This window comes from Bos grunniens, chromosome 4, assembly GCF_055505025.1.
Source record: "Bos grunniens cultivar Pamir isolate PY7600 chromosome 4, Bosgru_T2T1.0, whole genome shotgun sequence".
Lineage (NCBI taxonomy): Eukaryota > Metazoa > Chordata > Mammalia > Artiodactyla > Bovidae > Bos > Bos grunniens.
The window spans coordinates 64,150,197-64,174,421 of NC_141168.1; the positions used below are offsets into that span (position 1 = coordinate 64,150,197).

The window sequence follows — 24,225 nt, forward strand, 5'->3', positions numbered from 1 at the left end:
AGAAGGAAAATGCATGTGGATCTATACTGTTGTTGTTCAGTCGCTCCATCATGTCTGACTCTTTGCAACCCCGTGGACCGCAACACACCGGGCTTCCCTGTCCTTCACTGTCTCCTGGAGTTTACTCAGACTCATGTCCACTGAGTCAGTGATGCCATCCAACCATCTCATACTGTTGGCCCTTTTTCCTTCTACTGTCAATCTTTCCCAGCATCAGGGTCTTTTCAGTGAGTTGACTCTTTGCATCAGGTGGCCAAAGTATTGGAACTTCAGTTTCAGCATCAATCCTTCCAATAAATATTCAGTGTTGATTTCCTTTAGGATTGACTGGTTTGATCCCCTTGCTGACCAAGGGATTCTCAAGAGTACTCTCTAGCACCACAGTTTGAAAGCATCAGTTCTTTGGCGTTCAACCTTTTCTGTGGTCTAGCTCTCACATCCATACATGACTACTGGAAAAACCAAAGCTTGACTATATAGACCTTTGTTGGCAAAGTGATGTCTCTGCTTTTTAATACTCTTTCTAGGTTTGTCATAACTTTTCTTCCAAGGAGCAAGTGTCTTTTAATTCTATGGCTGCAGTTACTGTCTGCAGTGATTTTGGAGTCCAAGAAAATAAAGTCTGTCACTTTGGAAATTGGCAGTGACAACAGGATGTCTTTTAGGTATAACAAGCTCTACAAATCAGTAACAGACATTTGCAGAAAGAAACCCAAATGATCAAATGAAAACTTTCAACCAAAGCAATAATACACCTTTTTACTTCTATCAAGTTAACAAGATTTGAGAAGAGTAACAGTAAATGATGGTAAGGATGTTAAAAGACAAGCACTTTTTTAACCACTTTAAATAGTGTGCATTGGTATACTATACCTGAAAGGCACTTAAATGTAGTTTAAACCCATAAACTTGCTTTATGGTAATGGGTATATAATCCATTCTATATTTGAATGATCTCAACTCAGTGTCAGTAGGGTCTCAAATCTGTGAGAGAGGACCCTCAAACCAGAGCGGCATTTGCCCTCCTGATTTGCATTAGTGATGACTTGCATTGGTATCGTTCATCTGTGCTCTCTCATTTGGAACTCTAAAGAAAGGATTTAGTGTAAATACCTTTGTATGATTTGCTCTTAGTTCAAAATGGCTTTGTAATTTCTTTGAGGCAGGAATTATGTCTTGTATTTAAATATCCTTCAGTAATACTCACTATACTGCTAAGTTCATGTTAGTATTTTTTACAAACTTCATTTTTTAAAAAAATTGTTTCTGAACAAGTAACAGAGGTATATAGAGTCTAAATGATCCACCTTTTTCCATTTGCTTCTAGACCTCACTGGTTCCTTGTGACATGTATAAGATTTGTCTGTGTTCCTAGGTTTGTTTGGTTTTTTTTTTAAGAGCTTGACTCCTACTTTACATTTATTTGAACTTTTTCATGTATACTCTGAAGGGAAAATGACAGAACTAGGAAAGATTCTTAAAGGTTTGAATAGCTTGTACCCCTGCTTCCCTTTAGCTTCCTTCTTTAAAAATATTCCCTTGATCTCATCATTCTATCTTAATCTCTTCCAGTAATCCTTTCCCCTCTTTTGTTTTAAATGGGTAAATTTTCCAAGGTCCCTGTATGCACACTTATAAATACCACTGCTATGTTGATGGCTTAAATTTTGGTGCTGCCACAGAAATAGGCAGTCAGAGTCAATATCCATTGATTGAGTTCATCTCCAGCTTTCTTGCTGGCTTACCTCTAGATGCCAATTCTAACTTCCAATTTGTTGAACTTTTCCATATGAATCAATGGCACCTTAATTTTAATGTGCCTAAAACTGACTTTGTTTTTTTCTGAACCAGAATTTGCAGTTTGCTTGTTTTCCTCTTCTTACATAATGGTACCACCATTTCCCTGGTCACTCAGTTTGGAGACTTCTGAAATTATCTTTAACTCATTTGCACACCTCAGTCATTTGTCAAGTCCTGTCAGTTCCAACTCTGAGTCCTGTATCCATACTTTTCTTTGTGCTCCTGGTACCTTTTATGTTACCTTGTAAATGGAATCACCTCTCTAATCAATTGGCATTGCCTTTAAAAGTTTAATATTAAAACACATAGTAGATCACTTTATCCTCCTAAAACTTGCAGTGGTCTTTTTCACCTACATATTCTTAAGCTTTTCTGGGCTCAAACTACATTTCCAGTATCTTTCTCCAATTTTTTTTTTGTTTGTTTCATTTACCCAGGGTCCAGTTTATTCATTCATTTATTTAATATTTATCTTGCACCAGACCCTGTTCCAAATGCTGTTGATACAGCAGTGGGTGAGATAAGCCACAGCCCCTACTCTTTTAGAGACTGCACTCTAGTGAAAACACTCGTATCTCACAGTTACTTGTATGTTAGGTGCTTTCAGGAATATGCTTCATCAATCAGGAATGCCAGCCCCACCTGTGTAAATAACATACCCCTCAAGACATTGCTCAAATACCACACTTTCCACAAAAACTTCCTGATGCTGCCAGTCAGAATTAATATCCTTTTCTAAACTCTATTAATAACAGTATTTTACTTGGCTTTTCAATTATAGTTATTTAAAAACCTTTCTTCCCTACTGGATTAGATGCCTCTTTAATGGTTGAGACTGTCAGGTTCAGTTTTGTATTTTCTCTGAGCCTTGTTCATAAAGTATTAACTTAAGTTTGATCCTGAAGTATTGGTGTGGTATTTCTATAGTGCCATATATTCAGATCTCCTAGATTAAAGGAAGAGAGATAAAATAGCTGAGGCAGACATACTTAATCATGGCATACACTTTTCACTTAAGCATAAAAAAAAATAATACTAGTATTTTTACATTTGCCCACAGTAGAAGATAAATGACACTCATAAGTTCTCAGGGCAAGATATAACTTTTAATTAAATTGGGATGAGGGGAAACATCCATTTAGCTGCATCAAAGTGGATTTTTTTTTTTTTTTTTTTGTCGCTATTATAAATGTCAGCCTGAGAGGTCATTCATGACAACTATAAATATTTTATGAAAAATTTAATCTATATAACAATTTGTTCCTCTGGAGAGAAACGGTTTTTTTTGTTGTGGTTATTTTTAATGCTACTTCATATATCCCACCTCCCCCACCCCACAGTAAAACAGCAAAATGAAATTATATATCCCCACTAAAATTTTTCTCCCTTGTGCCACTTTTCATTATAGCTTTCAGAGATTTTTAATAAAGGATCAAATTATATCAGTGACTTTAAAGTAAAATATATTTATACCTTTCTTGCATAATTCCTAGCTTTGTAGCATAAATTTTATAATTGCATCTAGAGTAACTTTCCCAAATATAAGATGTTTCCCATTGATTATAACATTATTATTAACAATGCAACAGAGATGAAGTTAGCTTGAGTGCCCTTTGAGTGATATTAACCTTCATTTTAGTTAATGTTTTCATTTAGGAAACAAATATAAGCACAGTCTGAAACAATACTAAACTGAATCCTAAAGTTTACCACTTTGAATTTCAATAAGAACTTAAAATTTACATGGCAATTTGTACATACATTGGCTCTATGAGATCACTAAGGTAATACCATAATCTCTGTTTAGATGGAAAAACAAGTTTGAAGGTACGAGGAGATGTGCTCAAGGCCTCAGTTCTGTTCTGTATTAAGTAGGAATGAAAGAGCTCAAGCTCCTGTTTTCCAACCCCAAGCACCATTCTTTACCAGGATCCTTTATCAAATTGGAACTTCCTTCTATAAGCAAATGTAACATTTTAAAAATAGACAGTTTTTAGAATTAATAAAAATGGATGAACAGGGAAATAAATAGTAGTATTCTGTTTCCATTGCTAAGATTTTTTTTCATCTAATTTCTTGTTATCTTAGGTCAGTGGTAAATAGAAATTCTAATTTCTAGCTACTTATGGCCTTCCCCAGTGGCCCAGCATTAAAGAGTGTGCCTGCAATGCAGGAGACTCAAGTTCAGTCCCTGGGTCAGGAAGATCCCTGGAGGAAGGCATGGCAACCCACTCTTGTATTCTTACCTGGAGAATCCCATGGACAGAGGAGCCTGGCGGGCTACAGTCCACAAGGTCGAAGAGTCAGACATGACTGAAGTGACTTAGCACGAGCAAAAAGCTGCTTATATTTTCTTTTAAAACTCGAAGATAATGTGTTTTTTAAATTTCTTCTATCTTAGGGTATACCTGACCCTGAGTTTAGCCAGTAAAATACTTTCTTAGGTAGATAATACTATACTGATTCATGCTGATAGCCTCTCTCTTCTTTAGTGTAAAGGCAAGTACATATTTCACAGTTTCCCATAGCACCTTTCAATTTTTTAAAGTCTGTCTTTTCTTGCCTAGGTAGGGTAGAGTCCCTTATATCTTTAATGCAAATAGAAATTAAGAAACTTCCCTGGCAGTCCAGTGGCTATGACTTCACCTTCCAATGCAGAGGGTCTGGGTTCATTCCCTAGTTAGGCAGCTAAGATCCCATATACCTCATGGCCAAAAATCCAAAACAGAAAACAGAAACAATATTGTAACAAATTAATTAAAAATCTTTTAAACAAAATTTTCATTAAGAAATGTAGTTAATCCAAGTAGTATATACAATAAGAAATAAAGTCTTGAATTTTTAAGCGATTTAATTAATTAAGAAAAAAAAATTGGGCTTTTCTATGTCTCATGTGTTTAACTCTTGCAATTTTTTGTTCTGTAGTTCAACTTCTCTTTTTTTTCATTGTGATGATCTGTTCCATGTAAATGGTTAAAGCTGTATAATTTTTTTTCTCTTCTAGTTAGTGTTTTAAAGATGTTCTCACTATCCTGTCTCTTCCCTACTCTTCAAAAGCCACCTCATGGAGATTCAAAGTAGGAGAAAAATACTGACAGTGTGTCCTGTGTACCAAACAGATGGTTATTGCCTTCATCTTTGCAGTTTCAAAAAGGGTGGGAGGTACTGATATCTTTCAAAAAGGTGAGATATTAGTCAGATCAGATCTCATGGATTTGGAGGAGTGTGTATCATCATCCAGTTAAGAAATTTCTCCCTGGCTTTTTTGTTTTACTGTCTTCATTTAGTCATTGACATGCATTTTCTTAATCATTTCAGACATCTTGATGTTGCCATAAACTTAACTTTTCACCATCTCAAAATGCAGAGAACACTGGATTTTTACATTTAAGGAACTGTATTGTATCTTTGATAATCCTTGTTTTAATGCAGTTATTCCTGCCTTTACCTGCAGAGATGTGTTTTTAAGTATATTGCATGAGTTACATTGCTAACATAAATTCTAATGCTTATATTATCAGATTCTGGCAGGCAGGTTAGTCTTTCCCAGGGTTATCTACCAATTTTTGACACTTAAGAGAGCAATTCTTTGGTAAAAAGTAGCTTTTTACTTTACCCCAGGTCAGAGAGTTTCTAAAATATTTAAGTTATAGGCAGATTCTGTCCTGAAAGTGGTTGAAACAGGACATCAATATCATATATAAAATTTTGTCCATGTTTCCATTTTACTTTGTTACGTACTTGTCCCCTAATCCTTATATTATTAATGTTACTGAACTTTTTATACTTCAATTTTCTCATTTTGAGAGTTAGATAAAATAAAGGGTATGATAGAAAAAAAATATGCTTTTACTATAACTCTTTGAGTACTCACGTGTCCAGTTCACAACTCTAGTATTAAAACTTGCTGATACTTTCAAATTTATTTAAAATAAAAATCCAGCCTCCTTACCAAGATCTCAAAGGGTGGTACCTGTTTCCCTCGCCCACTCTCTTTGCTCACTGTGGCCCATCTCACTGGCCATGTCTCTGTTCCTCAGATACAGGAAGCTCCAGCCAGCACCACTTACTATTTATTCTACTTGGATTGCTCTTCTCTAAAATCTCATGGCTTTTCTGAAGGGAAAGGAAGAGATTTTGGAGATGGTTGTATCCGAGATAAGCTTTTAAAATGGATCTATAGGTTAATGAATGCCTTTGGAATGCTTCTGGAGCATAAAGATATTTAGAGTAATTCAAATGGGTGACCGGAGTGATTTAAGAAAAATTGCCTTCTGTGGAGCATTGATTTAGCTACCAGTTACAGTGTGGATACTAAAAACTTATGTTGACTGGTTAATTTACTGAAGTCTTTTTTCAGTGGGTAGGAAAAATTTAAACCTATTCTGAATTTGAAATTATGAACAAGAAGAAGTCATAGGTTGCAATGCCCAGTGTAAAACCAAATGTTTAGTTAACTTTTAAGAAATCTTGGCTGAATAAATGGCGTGTGTTTTAGCCAGTTGAAGTGTCCATGTCACCTGTTTTCACCAAAAAATAGATCTATCCATGTTATTTTCAAATCATTTACTCTGGTTGGTACGGGGGATGAAGAATAAGAAGTAGGCAGCAGACTTCTTTGATTGCTTTCTTTATTACCAGCAATGGCTGACATACCATTCTTCATACCTTGATGTCTGTTCCCCAAAGGAGTGCCAATCCAGAATCCCCAGTGCGGTGCTTGGAAGTAGCAAATGTTCCCACTCTTTAAGAGCAAAGGCTTCTCAGGGTTCCATATGTGTATCAGGGGCTTTGTCATTTGGTATGCCGTCTGGGTTTTGGTATTGAAAACAAGTTACTTCAGAAGAAAGCTAGTGACTCATTTGTATTAACAGTACAGACCTTTATCTGCATCTGCCTAAAAAGAATTTTTATTAGTTTTCTTTTAAGCCTCCATTTTGTTGACCATCTACTGCTTCGTTTTTTACCCTGAACTTTAATCAGTAGCTGAAAGCATAAACAAATTCTAAGCTGTTCCAGGATTTATTCTTCTTCAAGGTATCTCCTCCTCAAAGATTCCCAAACACTCATGTTTTATCCATTTTTATGGATAAACATTTTATCCAAATGTTTTATCCATTTTTCTTGTGAGGATCTTTCATAATCCCAGCATGTAAGCAAAAAGTGAATATACTGTGGACCTTTACTGGGCCCTGGATTTAGCCAGGTGTGCACAATGGGCTGAGGCTGGTGCTGCGGATCTCCTCCATCTGCCTTCTTTCCCTGCTGTTCCATCAGCTTCTGGCTACACCTGCCCCAAGTTTAAAAAGACATACCTTCATCTCTGTAAATTTTAAGCATTGTAAGTTTTTTTTTATTTTATATTTAAATCCTTTTATACCAAAATACATGCCTATAACTTTCTTGAACGTTCTAAGAAAAATGCACTGTCAGACTTGCTTAAAAACTTCCAAGTTAGGATCTTCCAGGTCTGACTTTATATCCAGCTCTTATACCACAAAACACTCTTGTACACTCAGAAAGAACTCAGTAATACTCTAGTTTTACTTCTTAGTATCCCTGCCCCTATCCACCAGCAGTGCAGACCTCTGCTTTGTATCAGTGTGGTACAGCGGTCCCTCCCCCAGCCAGCAGCTAAAGAACTGACTGAAACTAGCAAGGTCCCAGGAAGCAAGCAGATTTGAAAACAAAGGCCAGAAGCGGAGTTTTAATAAAGTATTCAGACAGTAATTTGAATAGAGCATGTATGTGACAAAAACAGAACTGTTAAGCAACAGGGAACTAAACATTATTTTTCATACAAAGTTAAAAGCACATTGTATTTTCTTCCTGACTACTTGCCCAGTCCTCATCTCTTCAAGAGAGACAAGCTTCATCTAAATTATTTCATCTGATTGATGATTGTCATTTAGAACTTTATCGCTACTTCTGTTTCAGGTATTCCTTTGAAAAAGGTGTATGGATTCATTAAATATTCTAATATATTGTCTGCAGATTATAAGGTAAAATCAAGCATGTTATCTGCAGATACTTTTTAAGTTGACTTGTCTTTATACTTAGAAATGTCTGTTACTAGTAGGCTTCCCTGGTGATTCAGATGGTAAAGAATCTGCCTGCAATGCAGAAGACACATGTTTGATCCCTGGGTTGGGAAGATCCCCTGGAGAAGGAAATGGCAAGCCACTCCAGTATTCTTGCCTGGAGAATTCCATGGACAGAGGAGCCTGGCAGGCTATAATCCATGGGGGCACAAAGAGTCAAACATGACTGAGTGACTGTCACACCACGGAAGGGCCATTGTTGATGTGTCTTTGCCCTACTGCCAGTGTTTTTCCCGAGATCTTGATGGAAGCCTGTGGAAAAGAGCTGGATCCCCTTATGTCCAGGACTCCCAGGGCTCTTTAAAATTTCAGCTCTTTTCTTCTTTCTTGCCCTTTTCATCTCTTGCTCTGCCAAAGGTGAAATAGTTCCTGTATCCCTGCCTCTCGTCAGAGAGTTTGTCACCTTTTGGAATTCAGTTTGTCTGGTTGCCTTTTGACTTCAGCTTTCTTGGAGTCAAAATAAGTTGTGCAGGGTTTTTGTTTGGGGTTTGTCTTTTTTTTTTTTTTTTTAATCCAACTTTCTTTCATTGTAAGAATGTTCTCTTGTGGCTTTCTTCACCCTAAGCAGAGTGAAATTCTTCCTCCCTCTGCAGTATTCTTGCCTGGAGCATCCCAGGGACGGGGAAGCCTGGTGGGCTGCCGTCTATGGGGTCGCACAGAGTCGGACATGACTGAAGTGACTTAGCAGCAACAGCAGCTGCTGCTTTATTTTAATTAATATCTAAGTGATTCAGTTCAATTCACTTCAGTTGCTCAGTCGTGTCGACTCTTTGCGACCCCATGGACTGCAGTACACCAGCCTTCCCTGTCCATCACTAACTCCCAGAACCTACTCAAACTCATGTCCGTCACATCGGTGGTGCCATCCAACCATCTCATCCTCTATCATCCCCTTCTCCTCCCGCCTTCAATCTTTTTCAGCATCATGGTCTTTTCCAGTGAGTCGGTTCTTTGCATCAGGTGGTCAAAGTATTGGAGTTTCAGCTTCAGCATCAGTCCTTCCAATGAATGTTCAGGACTGATTTCCTTTAGGATTGACTGGTTTGATCTTCTTGCAGTAAGGGACTCTCCACAGTCTTCTGCAACACCACAGTGCAAAAGTATCAATTCTAAGTGATTAAATGCCACTTGTGGTTAAAGTAGATGCTTCTCCTCTTTTCATAGAATTCGGAAAGATATGCACACATATGTATTTGTCTACTAAAAGAGACAATTGGCCTTACTAACTAGTTGTCATGAATAAATTCCAAAACCTATTATTGTTTAATATCTAATCTTGGCCTTTTGACATAGTTATCAGTGAATATTATATTAGTAAATTGCTATGTTTAATGTACCTTGGTATACATTTTGCTGGAAGTTTGTCATTGGAGGATGTGCCAACAAATTATGTCACTCCTTGGCAGGTGTTCTTTGGGTACATTCCTGACAAGCCCCCAACTTACCCCCCCACCAAAATCAGGGCTGGGCAACTGGTGACACCTTCTTTAAACTTTAATCTGTGTTAAAAATTGTGACCATGATAAATGAGGTACAACTTTGGAGGCTAGTAGTTGGTGTTGGGGGCTGAGATGAGGAATGAAAATGATTTTTTAGGGGACTCTCTTATCTAGTGTGTGGCTGTCTCCTTGAGTCATTTTTGACAAAGAATTAAATGACTTCCCATGTCAACTCCTGTTCATGTTTAGGACTCTGCAGCTTTTATAAGACAGAGTCAACTCAGATGTCTCCCAGTTGCCTTCTAAGGCCAGTGGCTGCGCATCCAAGTCAGAGCTTAGAAAAACAACAGTCAAGCTACTTGATTGGAAGGACAAAGTTGAGAATATTATCAACCAATATTTATAAAAGCCATGTTCAGGGAAAATTTTTTTGAGGAAGGTCACAGTTTTTCTAGGAAGTCTTAAACTGTCAACCTCCAGTCAGAAGGAAACAGCTATCTATTGTACCCCTCTGCATTGCTGCCCCTCGGCATTGCTCTCACTAAGTTTTGGGATATGCTTTGGCATGAGAGCTGGCTTTGGAGAATCAATATGAGACACAGTCTATCTTGTTTGGTCTGTTTGTTCTAAGTATATGGACTTCACTGTAGCTCAAAAGGTAAAAGAACCTGCCTGTGATGTAGGGGACCAGGGTTCAGTCTCTGGGTTGGGAAGTTCTTCTGGAGAAGGGAATGGCAATCCATTCCAGTATTCTTCCCTGGGGATTTCCATGGACAGAGAAGGCTGGTGGGCTACAGTCCGTGGGGTCACAAAGAGTCAGACACGACTGAGCGACTAACACACATACACATTCTAAGTATATTGCCCATTCTATCACATAATATACTTATTATTAATGGCTTCTGACTTCCCAGAGTTAAGCCAGACTTCACAAGACTATCCTCTCTTCAAACAGCAGCCACGATTTCGGGCTCCGTAGGCTGCCTTCACTTCTAACCAGCTGACTGCAAATTCAAGAGGTTCCCACTATGCCCCCTCAGGTTCATTGCTGCTGCTTCTGCTAAGTCGCTTCAGTCGTGTCCGACTCTGTGTGACCCCAGAGACGGCAGCCCACCAGGCTCCCCCGTCCCTGGGATTCTCCAGGCAAGAACACTGGAGTGGATTGCCATTTCCTTCTCCAATGCATGAAAGTGAAAAGTGAAAGTGAAGTCGCTCAGTCATGTCCGACTCTTAGCGACCCCATGGACTGCAGCCTACTAGGCTCCTCCGTCCATGGGATTTTCCAGGCAAGTATACTGGAGTGGGGTGCCATTGCCTTTAGTTTGCTATAATAACTCACAAAGCCTACATTTATGATTACAGATTTTATTGTAGAAATAAGTCCAAATCAGAACCAGCCAGAGAGATATATAGGATGAGCTCTGGGAGAACCCCAAACACAAAGCTTTCATCGTCCCCAGGGATGTATTGCTCTTCTGATACATCAGTGTATAGCAATGCACACAGTATTATATTATAACAATACACACTCAGGAAACCTTACCTGAGCTTTGGTGTCTAGAGTTTTTGCTGAAACTCCATTAAGTTTGATTGATTGACTCACTGACCACATGATTGAACTCAAACTCCCATTCCCCTCCCCTTCCTGAAGTCAGGGTGATGTCCTGTGGTTCAAACCCTAGCCAACTGACAACATGTTGGTCTTTGAACATGGCAGTCCCCATCCTGGAGCTATCTCATTAGCGTAAACTATCAGGTGACGTCAAAAGGCCCACCAGGAGTAACAAAGACACTCCAAACATTCAAGGAATTCCAGGGCTTTATAGGTTGTCTCCTAGGAACAGGGGACAAAGCCAGCAAAATTCTTTGTTACATGAACTCCTGTCCAACTGTTGCCCTTTTCTAAGAAAGCCAATAGCCAAATTTGAAGCCCCTAGAGGTTTGAATGTGTGGATATACATTTATATTTCTTCTTTTTATTTTTTATCTTCGATTTGTGTCCATCCCACCCTAATTTTTTCTTTCTTCCTTTACTAATTTTCTGCTATGTTGCTTTATAACCACTTGAAATACTTAAGAAACAAGATGGAGGTGTAAATTAAATAATCCCAGATACCCTCAGAGATAATCCATGGTTCTAGAAATGGAAAGCAGGAGGAATAAGGAGTTCTGCTGCCTTTCTGTGGAGCCTTTGGACCGCTGTTCTAACTTTGGTAGGGAGATTTGTGGTGTTCTGTATGGGAGGAGCGCAGCTAGGCCCCTGGACTGAGAATTGCTAGCAGGTTCTGACATGCTGCTGCCTCTGAGCTGGTTGGGAGGGAACTTTAGAAGTGTGCTCTTTTCTCTCATAGTCACTTGTGTAGCCATTCAGCCAGGAAACTATTACGAATCTAATATATCAGTATCTATGAAATGTTTTTGATATCGTATGAATAACATTAACCTTAGTTTTATTTCCTTATGTTAATACAAGCTGTTTCCATTGGATCTGTCATTTAAGCATCAGTTTTTTCTTTCCTTTATACAAATACTTAACCTAAATGGACATTTTCTAAATTGCTTTTTCCCAAATTGGCTGATTTTTATAATTTCCAAACTAACTCACAAATTTCATTTTCTACCTACATGTCAGTCCCCTATGACTGTGTTGCATGCCATCTGCTATGTCTGCCGTTTCATTAATGTTTCCTCTTATTCAGGTTATGAATAAAGATGCAACACTATGTGCTGACCCCTTTGCTACCATTCTTGACATTTAAAACCAATTACACAATCATACAGCTTGTTATTATGACTCTTTGCTTAATACATCAGTTGATGTTGTATTCTTACAACTATGATTTTTATCGAAGCCTATTATGTAATGAAAATTTTATCTGATTTCATCAGCCACTTTGAGCAGTTCAAACAGATAACATCTGTGACATTCTCTTCATCCCTCTATTCTATAAATCCATGAATAAAATCTAGTATATCTACCTAGTATGGGACTTTTTTAGAAAAAATAAAAGCACAAAAATGGTGGCTTGGATGTGCCATCAAAGATGTCATAGAAAGCATCTTTGTGATGCTTTCTATGGATTGTCTCCAAAAATTATATTTTTGTTTGTAAATGACTTCAAACATAGCTATCATTAATCCTAACCAATACCAATCTTACCAAAGGAAGAAAGGAAAAAAGGAAGGAAGGGCAGGAGAAAAGGGAAAAATAAGAAAAAAAGTTGTTCTTATTTGTCACAAGTATCTTCCACTCAGTTTCTTCCTCACTAATACTTCATCAGCAGTGCTCAACATGTATGCTACAGAAGAAAGAAATACAGAATCCTTAAAGCTCTGTATTGTTTTATCTCATCATACCAAGTTAGCAGCAATTGGAATAAGGGTGGAGGGGCATAGTGGTGACGTGGCTGTCTTTCACCTAGATTTTTGCTAACCATTCAAGAGGTCTGTGTAAGTAGAGCTCATTGGAAGCAGAGCCCTTCCATTCAACAGTATTGTCCATATACTTTAGAAGACCATTATTGAGTTGGGAAAAACTTCCCTTTTCCAGACAGCAGAGTCGAAGTACCAGGCTGTTTAGTTATTTTGTGGTTTATGATTCATAGGGTGGGGGAACTGGGTGGGGAGAGGGGGATTTGGAGGCAGAGCACCTAACAAACAAGTGAAATGTGTGAACCTAGGAAGGTCTTGGTGGGAGCTGGGGAAGAGATGAACAGTAAGAGACATACTTGAGGCAATTGAAGAAATCTAAGTATTACCCAGGTGTTAGGCACTTTGGAATTATTGATTTTCTTAGATACAATGATAGTGGCACTGTGCTTGTATATAGGAGAATGCCCTTATTTTCACTAGAAGAATGCTGAAGCATTTAGGAGTGAAGTGTTGTGAAGTCTGCAGCTTTCTTGCTTTCAAATGGTTCAGCAAAGCAAGAGGTGTTTAGTGCTAAATATATATGTGTGTATGGTGTGTGGGAGGGGAGGAGAGAGAAGCTGTGGCAAAATGTGAACAGTTATTGAGTATAGATACTGGTGATGGACAGAGGGGCCTGACATGCTGCAGTTCATGGGGTTGCAAAGACTCGGACACAACTGAGCAACTGAACTGAACTGATTTGGTATACAGATGTGCATTGTACTAGTCTTTCAACTTTCCTGCTTATGAAATTTTTCACAATTAAAAAAATAAATAAAAGAGACAGTGACCGAGTTACCTGACTTGAGTAGCTTCCAGGTTTACTATTTGGTGTTCTTGACATAACTGTCAGCAGAGCCAATTTCAACAAATAAATAACTGTCTCCTTAATTTGCTGAATTGATTACAAGATGAGGAAAGCTATTATAGACATAATAGTTATGGAATTAAAATAATTTCTTTTTCATCTTCACATGATTTATGTATAAGTAAAAATTTGATTACAGAGAAGGCAATGGCACCCCACTCCAGTACTCTTGCCTGGAAAATAAGAGTCGGACATGAATGAGCGACTTCACTTTCACTTTTCACTTTCATGCATTGGAGAAGGAAATGGCAACCCACTCCAGTGTTCTTGCCTGGAGAATCCCAGGGACGGGGGAGCCTGGTGGGCTCCCATCTATGGGGTCGCAGAGAGTCAGACACGATTGAAGCGACTTAGCAGCAGCAGCAGCAGCAAAATTTGATTAAAAGTATATCAGTATATATTTGGTGTTCCTATATTAAGAAATAATAATTTCCTATTTGTTTTATAATGTACAGACAGACAATTCATAGAGTAGGCTTTATTAGAGTGGATAAGAGGGAAAGCATGTTGCCATTATTTTATTTCTTAATATATTTAAAGAATAAAACAAAAGCAATTACATTCTACTTCAGTATACTTAGATTCTGTAATTGTTGGATTTATCATTCTAGTTCATTTCCATATCTTGACTTGCATCTCCTGTTTTTCTCAAAAAGTTATCTTAGTGACAAACATGTAATTATGCTTTTTAGATATATACTTATTAAAGGGCTTCCCTGTGTTTTGCTGAGAGTTTTCACTTTCATCGTAGGTTCAAAGGATTTCTTAACAAAATAAGTCACTCATTATATACAAATAAATAATACCAATATTTATTAGAGAATTATCTAGCTTACTTTCAGTATACTAACATTAAAAGAAAAAAGGGAATAGAAACAACAGAGGATATATATCACCGAATTGGGTGTTGACCAACATCCAGACTTAAGTGGATGCAGCACAGAAATCCTGTGCTACAGCACACCTGGAGTCCCAGTTGGGAAAGGGTCCCAAGCAGTGCGTCCACTCTGTGGGTGAGACTTCAGAAAGTTTGGGGTTCCCGGTTGTAATCTCAGGATGCAAACTGATAATATCATCAATCTGTGAGCAAATTGCAGCTCTTGTTTCATTATAATGCTATTTGCTCTATCCTGTAAAACTTGAGTGGTAAGCCTAGGGCTTGGTTGGCCAAACCCCCTCCAGGGGCTCAACAGTCCCAAGATTTGTGCCATATCTTATCTATGGTGCCGCAAGGCTTACACTCACATCAGGGCAGTGTCCAGGCAGCTTAGAAGCAAGGTCAGAGGCTTGCTGTGCTTTGTCTCTTAAGACTAAACAAGACTTATTTATTTAATGTCCCCAACATCCTGGTGATCACTGTAAAGATCAGTGATCAATGCAAAGAAATAGAGGAAAACAATACAATGGGAAAGACTAGCAATCTCTTCAAGAAAATTAGAGATACCAAGGGAACATTTCATTCAAAGATGGGCAAAATAAAGGACAGAAATATTATGGACCTAACAGAAGCAGAAGATATTAAGAAGAGGTGACAAGAACACACAGAAAAACTATACAAAAAAGATCTTCAAGACCCAAATAACCATGACAGTATGATCACTCATCTAGAGCCAGACATGCTGGAATATGAAGTCAAGTGGGCCTTAGGAAGTCTCACTACGAACAAAACTAGTGGAGGTGATGGAATTCCAGTTGAGCCATTCCAATCCTAAAAGATGATGCTATGAAACTACTGCACTCAATATGCCAGCAAATTTGGAAAACTCACCGGTGGCCACAGGACTGGAAAAGGTCAGTTTTCATTCCAGTTCCAAAGAAGGGCAGTGCCAAAGAATGCTCAAACTACTGCACAATTGCACTCATCTCACACAGTAGTAAAGTAATGCTCAAAATTCTCCAAGCCAGGCTTCAACAGCACGTGAACCGTGAACTTCCAGATGTTGAAGCCGGTTTTAGAAAAGGCAGAGGAACCGGAGATCAAATTGCTGGAACCAGAGATCCAACATCCATTGGATCATCAAAAAAGCACGAGAGTTCCAGGAAAAACATCTACTTCTGCTTTATTGACTAAGCCAAAGCCTTTGACTGTGTGGATCACAATTAACTACGGAAAATTCTGAAAGAGATGGAAATACCAGACCACCTAACCTGCCTCCTGAGAAATCTGTATGCAGGTCAGGAAGCAACAATTAGAACTGTACATGGAACAACAGACTGGTTCCAAATAGGAAAAGGAGGACATCAAGGCTGTATATTGTCACCCTGCTTACTTAATTTATATGCAGAGTACATCATGAGAAATGCTGGGCTGGAGGAAGCACAAGCTGGAATCAAGATTGCCGGGAGAAATATCAATAACCTCAGATATGCAGATGACACCAGCCTTATGGCAGAAAGTAAAGAACTAAAGAGCCTCTTGAAAGTGAAAGAGGAGAGTGAAAAAGTTGGCTTAAAGCTCAACATTCAGAAAACTAAAATCATGGCATCTGGTCCCATCGCTTCATGGCAAATAGATGGAGAAACAGTGGAAACAGTGTCAGACTTTTTTTGGGGGGTGGCTCCAAAATCACTGCAGATGTTGACTGCCACCATGAAATTAAAAGACGCTTACTCCTTGGAAGAAAAGCTATGACCAACCTAGACAGCATATTAAAAAGCAGAAACATTACTTTGCTAACAAAGGTCCATCTGGTCAAAGCTATGATTTTTCTGATAGTCATGGATGGATGTGAGAGTTGGACTATAAAGAAAGCTAAAAATTGATGCTTTTGAACTGGTGTTGGAGCAGATTTGAGAGTCTCTTGGACTGCAAGGAGATCAAACTAGTCCATCCTAAAGGAAATCAGTTCTGAATATTCATTGGAAGGACTGATGTTGAAGCTGAAACTCCAATACTTTGGCCACCTAATGCAAAGAACTGACTCATTGGAAAAGACCCTGATGCTGGCAAAGATTGAAGGCAGGAAGAGAAGAGAACAACAGAGGATGAGACGGTTGGATGGCATCACCAACGTGATGGACAGTGAGTTTGAGCAAGCTCCAGGAGTTGGTGATGGACTGGAAAGGCTGACATGCTGCAGTCCATAGGGTCACAAAGAGTCAGATACGACTGAGCGACTGAACTGACCTGAACATCCTGGTGGCTCAGTGGTAGAGAATCCGCCTACCAGTGCAAGAGATACCGTTTCGATCCCTGGTCTGGGAAGATCCCACGTGCTGCTGGGCAACAAAGCCTGTGTGCCACAACTATTAGCCTGTGCTCTAGAGCCCCGAAGCAGCACCACTGAGCCCACATGCTGCAACTACTGAAGCCCACATGCCGCAGAGTCCATACTCCTCAACAAGAGAAGCCACCGCAATGAGACGCCCACGCACTGCAACTAAAGAGTAGCGCCCACTCACCACAACTAAAGGAAAGCCCTTGCAGCAGCAAAGACCCAGCATGGCCAAAAATAAATAAATAAATAAATAAATAAAAATTTGAAAATAAGTTTTGAAATATGTACTTATTAAAATATATATGCTGTATCAAGTGAAAGCAATTAATTGAAAAAAAGTAAAACTCATCCTCCAATTTCTTTTCCCACAACAATATAAAATTCTCTATGTAACTCTATTTCTAAAAATTATCAGTTGTGAATTCTTAAAAAAGTACTTTAGAATTTTTTAATTAATAACCAATAATAAATTCCAATTTTTAGGATAACTTACATATACAGTACGCTGTTATATTTGTTTACATAAATATCTTCAGTTCAGTTGCTCAGTCGTCTCCAACTGTTTGCAACCCCATGAATCACAGCATGCCAGGCCTCCCTGTCCATCACCAACTCCCAGAGTTCACTCAAACTCATGTCCATTGAGTCGGTGATGCCATCCAGCCATCTCATCTTCTGTCATCCCCTTCTCCTGCTGCCCCCAACCCTCCCAGCATCAGGGTCTTTTCCAATGAGTCAACTCTTTGCATGAGGTGGCCAAAGTATTGGAGTTTCAGCTTTAGCATAAGTCCTTCCAATGAACACCCTGGACTGATCTTAAATATCTTACCAGCTTATTATTGCTGTGGAAAGTTCTCCATTTTATAGCCTATTCAGTTCAGTTCAGTCTCTCAGCTGTCTGACTCTTGGCGACCCCATGAACCACAGCACGCCAGGCCTCTGTCCATCACCAACTCCCACAGTTTACCCAAATTTCATGTCCATTGAGTCGGTGATGCCATCCAACCATCTCATTCTCTGTCATCCCCTTCTCCTCCTGCCCTCAATATTTCCCAGCATCAGGGTCTTTTCAAATGAATCAGCTCTTCGCATCAGGTGGCCAAAGTATTGGAGTTTCAGCTTCAACATGAGTCCTTCCAATGAAAACCCAGGACTGATCTCCTTTAGGATGGACTGGGTGGATCTCCTTGGAGTCCAAGGGACTCTCAAGAGTCTTCTCCAGCACCACAGTTCAAAAGCATCAATTCTTCAGTGCTCAGCTTTCTTTATAGTCCAACTGTCACATCCATACATGACCACTGGAAAAACCATAGCCTTGACTAGACGGACCTTTGTTGGCAAAGGAATGTCTCTGCTTTTTAATATGCTGTCTAGGTTGGTCATAACTTTCCTTCCAAGGAGTAAGCATCTTTTATTTCATGGTTGCATTCACCATCTGCAGTGATTTTGGAGCCCCAAAAAATAAAGTCTGACACTGTTTCCACTGTTCCCCCATCTATTTGCCATGAAGTGATGGGACCAAATGCCATGATCTTTGTTTTCTGAATGTTGAGCTTTAAGCCAACTTTTTCACTCTTTTCTTTCACTTTCATCAAGAGGTTCTTTAGTTCTTCTTCACTTTCTGCCGTAAGTGTGGTTTCATCTGCGTTTCTGAGGTTATTGATATTTCTCCCAGCAATCTTGATTCCAGCTTGTGTTTCTTCCAGCCCACCGTTTCTCGTGATGTACTCTGCATATAAGTTAAATAAGCTCAGTGACAATATACAGCTTTGACGTACTCCTTTTCCTATTTGGAATCAGTCTGTTGTTCCATGTCCAGTTCTAACTATTGCTTTCTGACCTGCATAGAGATTTCTCAGGAGGCAGGTCAGGGGGTTTGGTATTCCCATCTCTTTCAGAATTTTCCACAGTTTATTGTGATCTACGCAGTCAAAGGCTTTGGCTTAGTCAATAAAGCAGCAGCAGATGTTTTTCTGGAACTCTCTTGCTTTTTCAGTGATCCAGCGGATGTTGGCAATTTGATCTCTGGTTCCTCTGCCTTTTCTAAAACCAGCTTGAACATCTGGAAGTTCACGGTTCATGTATTGCTGAAGCTTGGCTTGGAGAATTTTGAGCATTGCTTTACTAGCGTGTGAGATGAGTGCAATTGTGCAGTAGTTTGAGCATTCTTTGGCATTGCCCTTCTTTGGGATTGGAATGAAAACTGACGTTTTCCAGTCTTGTGGCCACTAGTGAGTTTTCCAAATTTGCTGGCATTTTGAGTGCAGCACTTTCAAAGCATCATCTTTTAGGATTTGAAGTAGCTCAACTGGAATTCCATTACATCCACTAGGTTTGTTCATGCTTCCTAAGGCTCACTTGACTTCACATTCCAGAATGTCTGGCTCTGGATGAGTGATCACACCATCATAATTATCTGGGTCGTGAAGATCTTTTTTGTACAGTTTTTCTGTGTTCTTGCCACCTTTTTATAGCCTATATGAAATGCTAATACGAATTAGCATAAGAAGTTCCAGTCTTTTATGAGTAAGAGATAATCAATGTTTTATAAACTCCTCTCCTTTGAGAATTTTATTTTGATTTTCAAGAGAGTATTCAGATTTGTAGTGTGTTTGTTGTTGCACCAGGGGTATAAACTTAGTTATCTTGTGTTTTTAAGACTCTATTGTAATAAGTTGTGCATAAAGGAGCTCATGTTCTGTTAGTAGAGATGGTTGGAAGCTCAAGGATGCAAATAGAACAGAGCAGTTTTAGCTACTTGCCATTAAAAAGTGGCTTCTTGCTTTACTGCCCTGTCTATTCCATGCTCCTTCTAATTCACCAAAATGCAAATTAGGCTCTCCTAAGAGGAGTCTTGCCTGGAAAATCCCATGGACGCAGGAGCCTGGTAGGCTGCAGTCCATGGGGTCGCTAAGAGTCGGACACGACTGAGCAACTTGACTTTCACTCTTCACTTTCATGCATTGGAGAAGGAAATGGCAACCCACTCCAGTGTTCTTGCCTTGAGAATCCCAGGGATGGGGGAGCCTGGTGGGCTACCGTCTATGGGGTCGCACAGAGTCGAACACGACTGAAGCGACTTAGCAGCAGCAGCAGCAAGAAGTTACACAGCTTCAGGTGTCTACCCTTAGGTTGTATCAATTAGGGTCAACTGATAAAACTTAAATTTGGCCAGAGTAAACTGTAGATGGCTTAGTATCACTGTGGTTTAAACTCAGAAATGTGTTATGTTTGTGCTAATCAAAACCAGGGAAATGTTCAGTAAGACATTTCTTTTCTTTTTTCTTTTTTTTTTTTTTTTCAGTAAGACATTTCTTTAGCCAACTTTAGGTTATATTATCACCAGCCTGAGAAATATGAGCCAGAATGATGATTTTAATAAATGTTTACTGGTCTCATAGTCCAAAAACACGAGCAGGCCAAGAAAGTATTGCTCAGCCTTACTGCATGGTATTTAAAGTGATCTTTATCAAGAGCATTATCTGTTGGTTTTTTGTTTTGCTGCTAACATAGTTGTAAATATAGGGCTCTGAGATGTGTTTTCTCTCTTTTAGTTAAGCTATACATGTTTATCAAGGTTCGCTTTTCCTTTAATTTGACTTTTACTGTCACTTTCAGTTTTTATGTAAGATTCACTTAAAAAGCAATAATTAAAATTTTCTGATACATCAACTTTACTCCCTTTGTTTCTTTTGCTTTTATCTATCCACCTGCCACCAACAGAAAGCCCTAAGCTTCATGAAGTGAAAAGTGTTCTTTTATATTTGCTGTGTGCCTGTAGTGTTGAGCAAGGTCTCTCCATTCTGTGTGTCAAGAGTTCCAACATACCGAGTCCAATGCTGTGACTTCTAGAATCCCCATTAAGCTTCACAGCCCCTGGAACTCCCCTATCAGGCCTCACAGAGTCCTGTCCTATACATGGGTTGTGGTGGTGGTTTAGTCGCTCACTTGTGTCCAACCCTTTCTATCCCATGGACTGTAGCCCACCAGGTTTCTCTGCTCATGAATTTCCCAGGCAGGATACTGGAGTGGGTTACTGTTTCCTTCTCCAGGGGCTCTTCCCAACCCCAGGATCAAACCCATGTCTCCTGCATTGCAGCAGATCCTTTACCACTGAGCCACCAGAGATTACCCCTATATGTACAGAGCTCAGTATTTGGGCAAAGATACAAAGAATCCCAGTCTAGGTTTCTTGAGCTCCTCCTCTAAAGCTTCTTCTCTCTAGTACCTTGTCCCACAAATTTCTCTTGCTTTTAAAGTATGCTAAATGCCAGTCTTTTTTTTCTTCTTTTCTTTTTTCTTCTCCACCAACTGAGGTAGATACATACCCTTCATTTGGGTTTAACTTCCCTGTGTTGCGATTTGGAAAATACTACCCAACAGAAAACTGGCAATGTATTATTTATTTTTACTCATCCATCACAGTGCTATTATCCATTTTCTGAAAACAGATACAATATATGAAGCAACTTGTTTTATAATAGTTTACAGGGGAAGGGGAAGTCCAGTATCCATTATTTTCATCATGACTGAAAGCAGAAATTGATTGAATTGATTTTTTTTTCTTCAGTGGATTAATATTTCTAAATGTTTGATGATAGATTTCCAGAAGTACCAGTGGAATTTATTAAGCTTCTAGATACTAGCTCCTTTTTAGGCTGTCCTACAAATATTTATAGAATCAGTAATGGACTTTATGAAGTTCCTATTTTGAGCTTCATGTTATAAGAGTAGCTGGAGAGTAGTATGCAGATGTAAAATAAGAACAGCATAAAACACTCTCTTTTAATTTCAGAGTTTTCATATCCATTCAGAAAATAAAACAAGCAAAAGAGATGATGGTAAAGCAATTTACCAATCATAGGGGAAGTGAGGTCAGATGAGCTCTTTAGTTACCAGGAGACCAGTAAAGGGGCACGCCCCTCACTGCCCCTTTGATAAGAACAATCACTAGCTGGGGCCTGAGGCTTGTGTGTAGGAATGTGTCATGTGTTGTTATTATTCAGTCACTCAGTCATATCCCATACTTTGCGACCCCCATGGACTGCAGCACGCTAGGCTTCCCTGTCCTTCACCACCTCCCAGAGCTTGCTCAAACTCATGTGCATTGAGTCGGTGATACCATCCAACCATCTCATCCTCTGTCACCCACTTCTCCTGCCTTCAATCTTTCCCAACATCAGGGTCTTTTCCAATGAATGGGCTCTTCACATCAGGTGGCCAAAGTGTTGGAGCTTCAGCATCAGTCCTTCCAATGAATATTCAGTGTTGATTTCCTTTAGGATTTGACTTGTTTGATCTCCTTTTAGTCCAAGAGACTCTCAAGAGTCTTCTCCAACACCGCAGTTCAAAAGCATCAATTCTTTGGCACTCAGCCTTCTTTATGGTCAGTCTTGTACGTAAGATAGAGGTGAAGCAGGGACTGGTTAGGCAGGGGATGTACAGAGAGCAGGAGAACAGCCATCTTGAGTGGCCTGACCATACATGTGTGCAATCTGAATTCTTTACACAAATTTCTGATCTTATCCTGTAAACAATGCTGTGAGGTAGTATTTTCATCTTAAATTGAGAAAACTAAGTATTATAGAGGTTAAATAAAATATCAAGTATAAGTGAGTTGTAATTGTTGTTCAGTCGCTAAGTGGTATCCAACTCCTTGCAACAACCCCATGGGGTACAGCACATCAGGCTTCAAATCTAGTTCTATTCAATGTTTCAGAGTCTGAACTCTTTAACTATTGTACTGTAATTCAGAGCTGACTACATGGCAGAAATAGGAATCAGCTTGGATCTTAAAGAACAGTTAATATTTATAAGAATGAAAAAGCAAAGAGAAATAAAATCACCTCAAGGAAAAGCAATGTATAGAACCACCTTGACTAGAATAGGATGTTACTGGTGCATATTTTAAATTATATGAATTGGAGAGTAACAAGATAATTATACATGAAAATAATTCTAAGAGTTTTTTCTACCTGCCAAAGAGAGGGTGAATATGGTAGAAAAAAGGATTAAAATCAGGCAGACCTTCTAGGAGACTTACTCATAGTAATCTCATAATGACTGACTAAAGACTGGATTCAGGGTGATGGCAATGGGATTGGTGGAGAGAAGTAATATGAAAGACAGATCAAGTAAAAAACATTGATCAGAACTTGATTACAAACTAAACTGAGAATTTCAGAAAGGAGCACATTTTTACTTTTGGAAGAGAATGAGATTGGGAAATTACTGATAAATATAGGAGAAAGGACAAAGTCGGGAAAGGATGGTAAGACCCTGTTGACTTTGTTTCCTGCATAGCTATCCAAATACTGTGTTGTCCGGCATTTAACTGTATGAACTTGGAATTTAGGTACAAGAACAGGAATGCAGAAATTTGAAATATCATCAGTGTTCATTTACTTCCTTTGTGCCTCTCTCCAGTTTCCTCCCAACCAGACCATGACATTTTTCACTAGCTAGCTATGCATTTGTTACAGATAACATAATGTATCTGTTTTTCCTTTACAGAAAGAAATTCTGGAGCAACAGCAACAAGAACGAAATGATAACAGCTTTCATGGCATTTGTATGTTTTGCAATGAGGAGTTCCTCGGAAACAGGTAGCTGTTGTGTATGTATTTAAATGTTACTGTTTTTCATCTGAAAACTTATCAAAATGCTGACAGTGGGTGTTTTAATCTTATATAGATTAAGTTACATGCATTGGCTCAGTCCCCTTTCATATATCCACAGTAATTTTTTTTTTTTAATATACCAAACATCAAAGATGGAATGTAGTTGCTCTAAGCAAAGTAGGGGAATAAATTTTTTTAAAAGCCAGAAATAGATTTCTGTTTAATGTTGTAGGGCTTTTTAAAATCCGTTGACAGGCCAAGACCATGTGCAACAGATGTGCCCTTCTGTATTAACTTGTGAACTCTAAACCTTCAGCAGCTTTTGGTGTTTTATTTTTAAACATTAAAAATGATAAAGATCTAAGGGGGAAAATAAATGGGGAATTGGTAATTCTGTCACCAGCCCCAACTGGCCTAAAACCAACTGATATACTCTGATTCAGTTCTAAAACTAATCACATAGAGTTAGCATCAGATTCCACTGGAGAAGGGATAGGCTACCCACTGCAGTATTCTTGGGCTTCCCTTGTGGCTCAGCTGGTAAAGAATCTGCCTGCAATGCATGAGACCTGGGTTTGATCCCTGGGTTGGGAAGATCCCCTGGAGAAGGAAAAGGCTACCCACTCCAGTATTCTTGCCTGGAGAATTCCATGGACTATATAGTCCATGGGGTTGCAAAGAGTTGGACACAACTGAGCAACTTTCACTTCACTTCACTTCACTGTGGGTTTAAGGGCATCATCCCCTACAAGACTGCCCTCTCTTTAG

General features: G+C 39.1%; 1 protein-coding gene across 3 annotated transcripts in view; it reads left to right on the forward strand.

Moving 5' to 3' along the window:
• The window catches only part of ZNF277 (zinc finger protein 277), a 135,563-nt gene that overhangs the window by 86,832 nt on the left and 24,506 nt on the right, over positions 1 to 24,225 (forward strand). For all 3 annotated transcript variants that reach the window (XR_015162548.1, XM_086396607.1, XM_086396608.1), the window contains one exon: positions 23,351 to 23,442. Coding sequence is in view for 2 of the 3 variants with exons in the window: in XM_086396607.1 (XP_086252733.1) it covers positions 23,351 to 23,442 (92 nt within the window). In the remaining variant the exon portion in view is untranslated. The remainder of the gene's footprint in view (positions 1 to 23,350; positions 23,443 to 24,225) is intronic.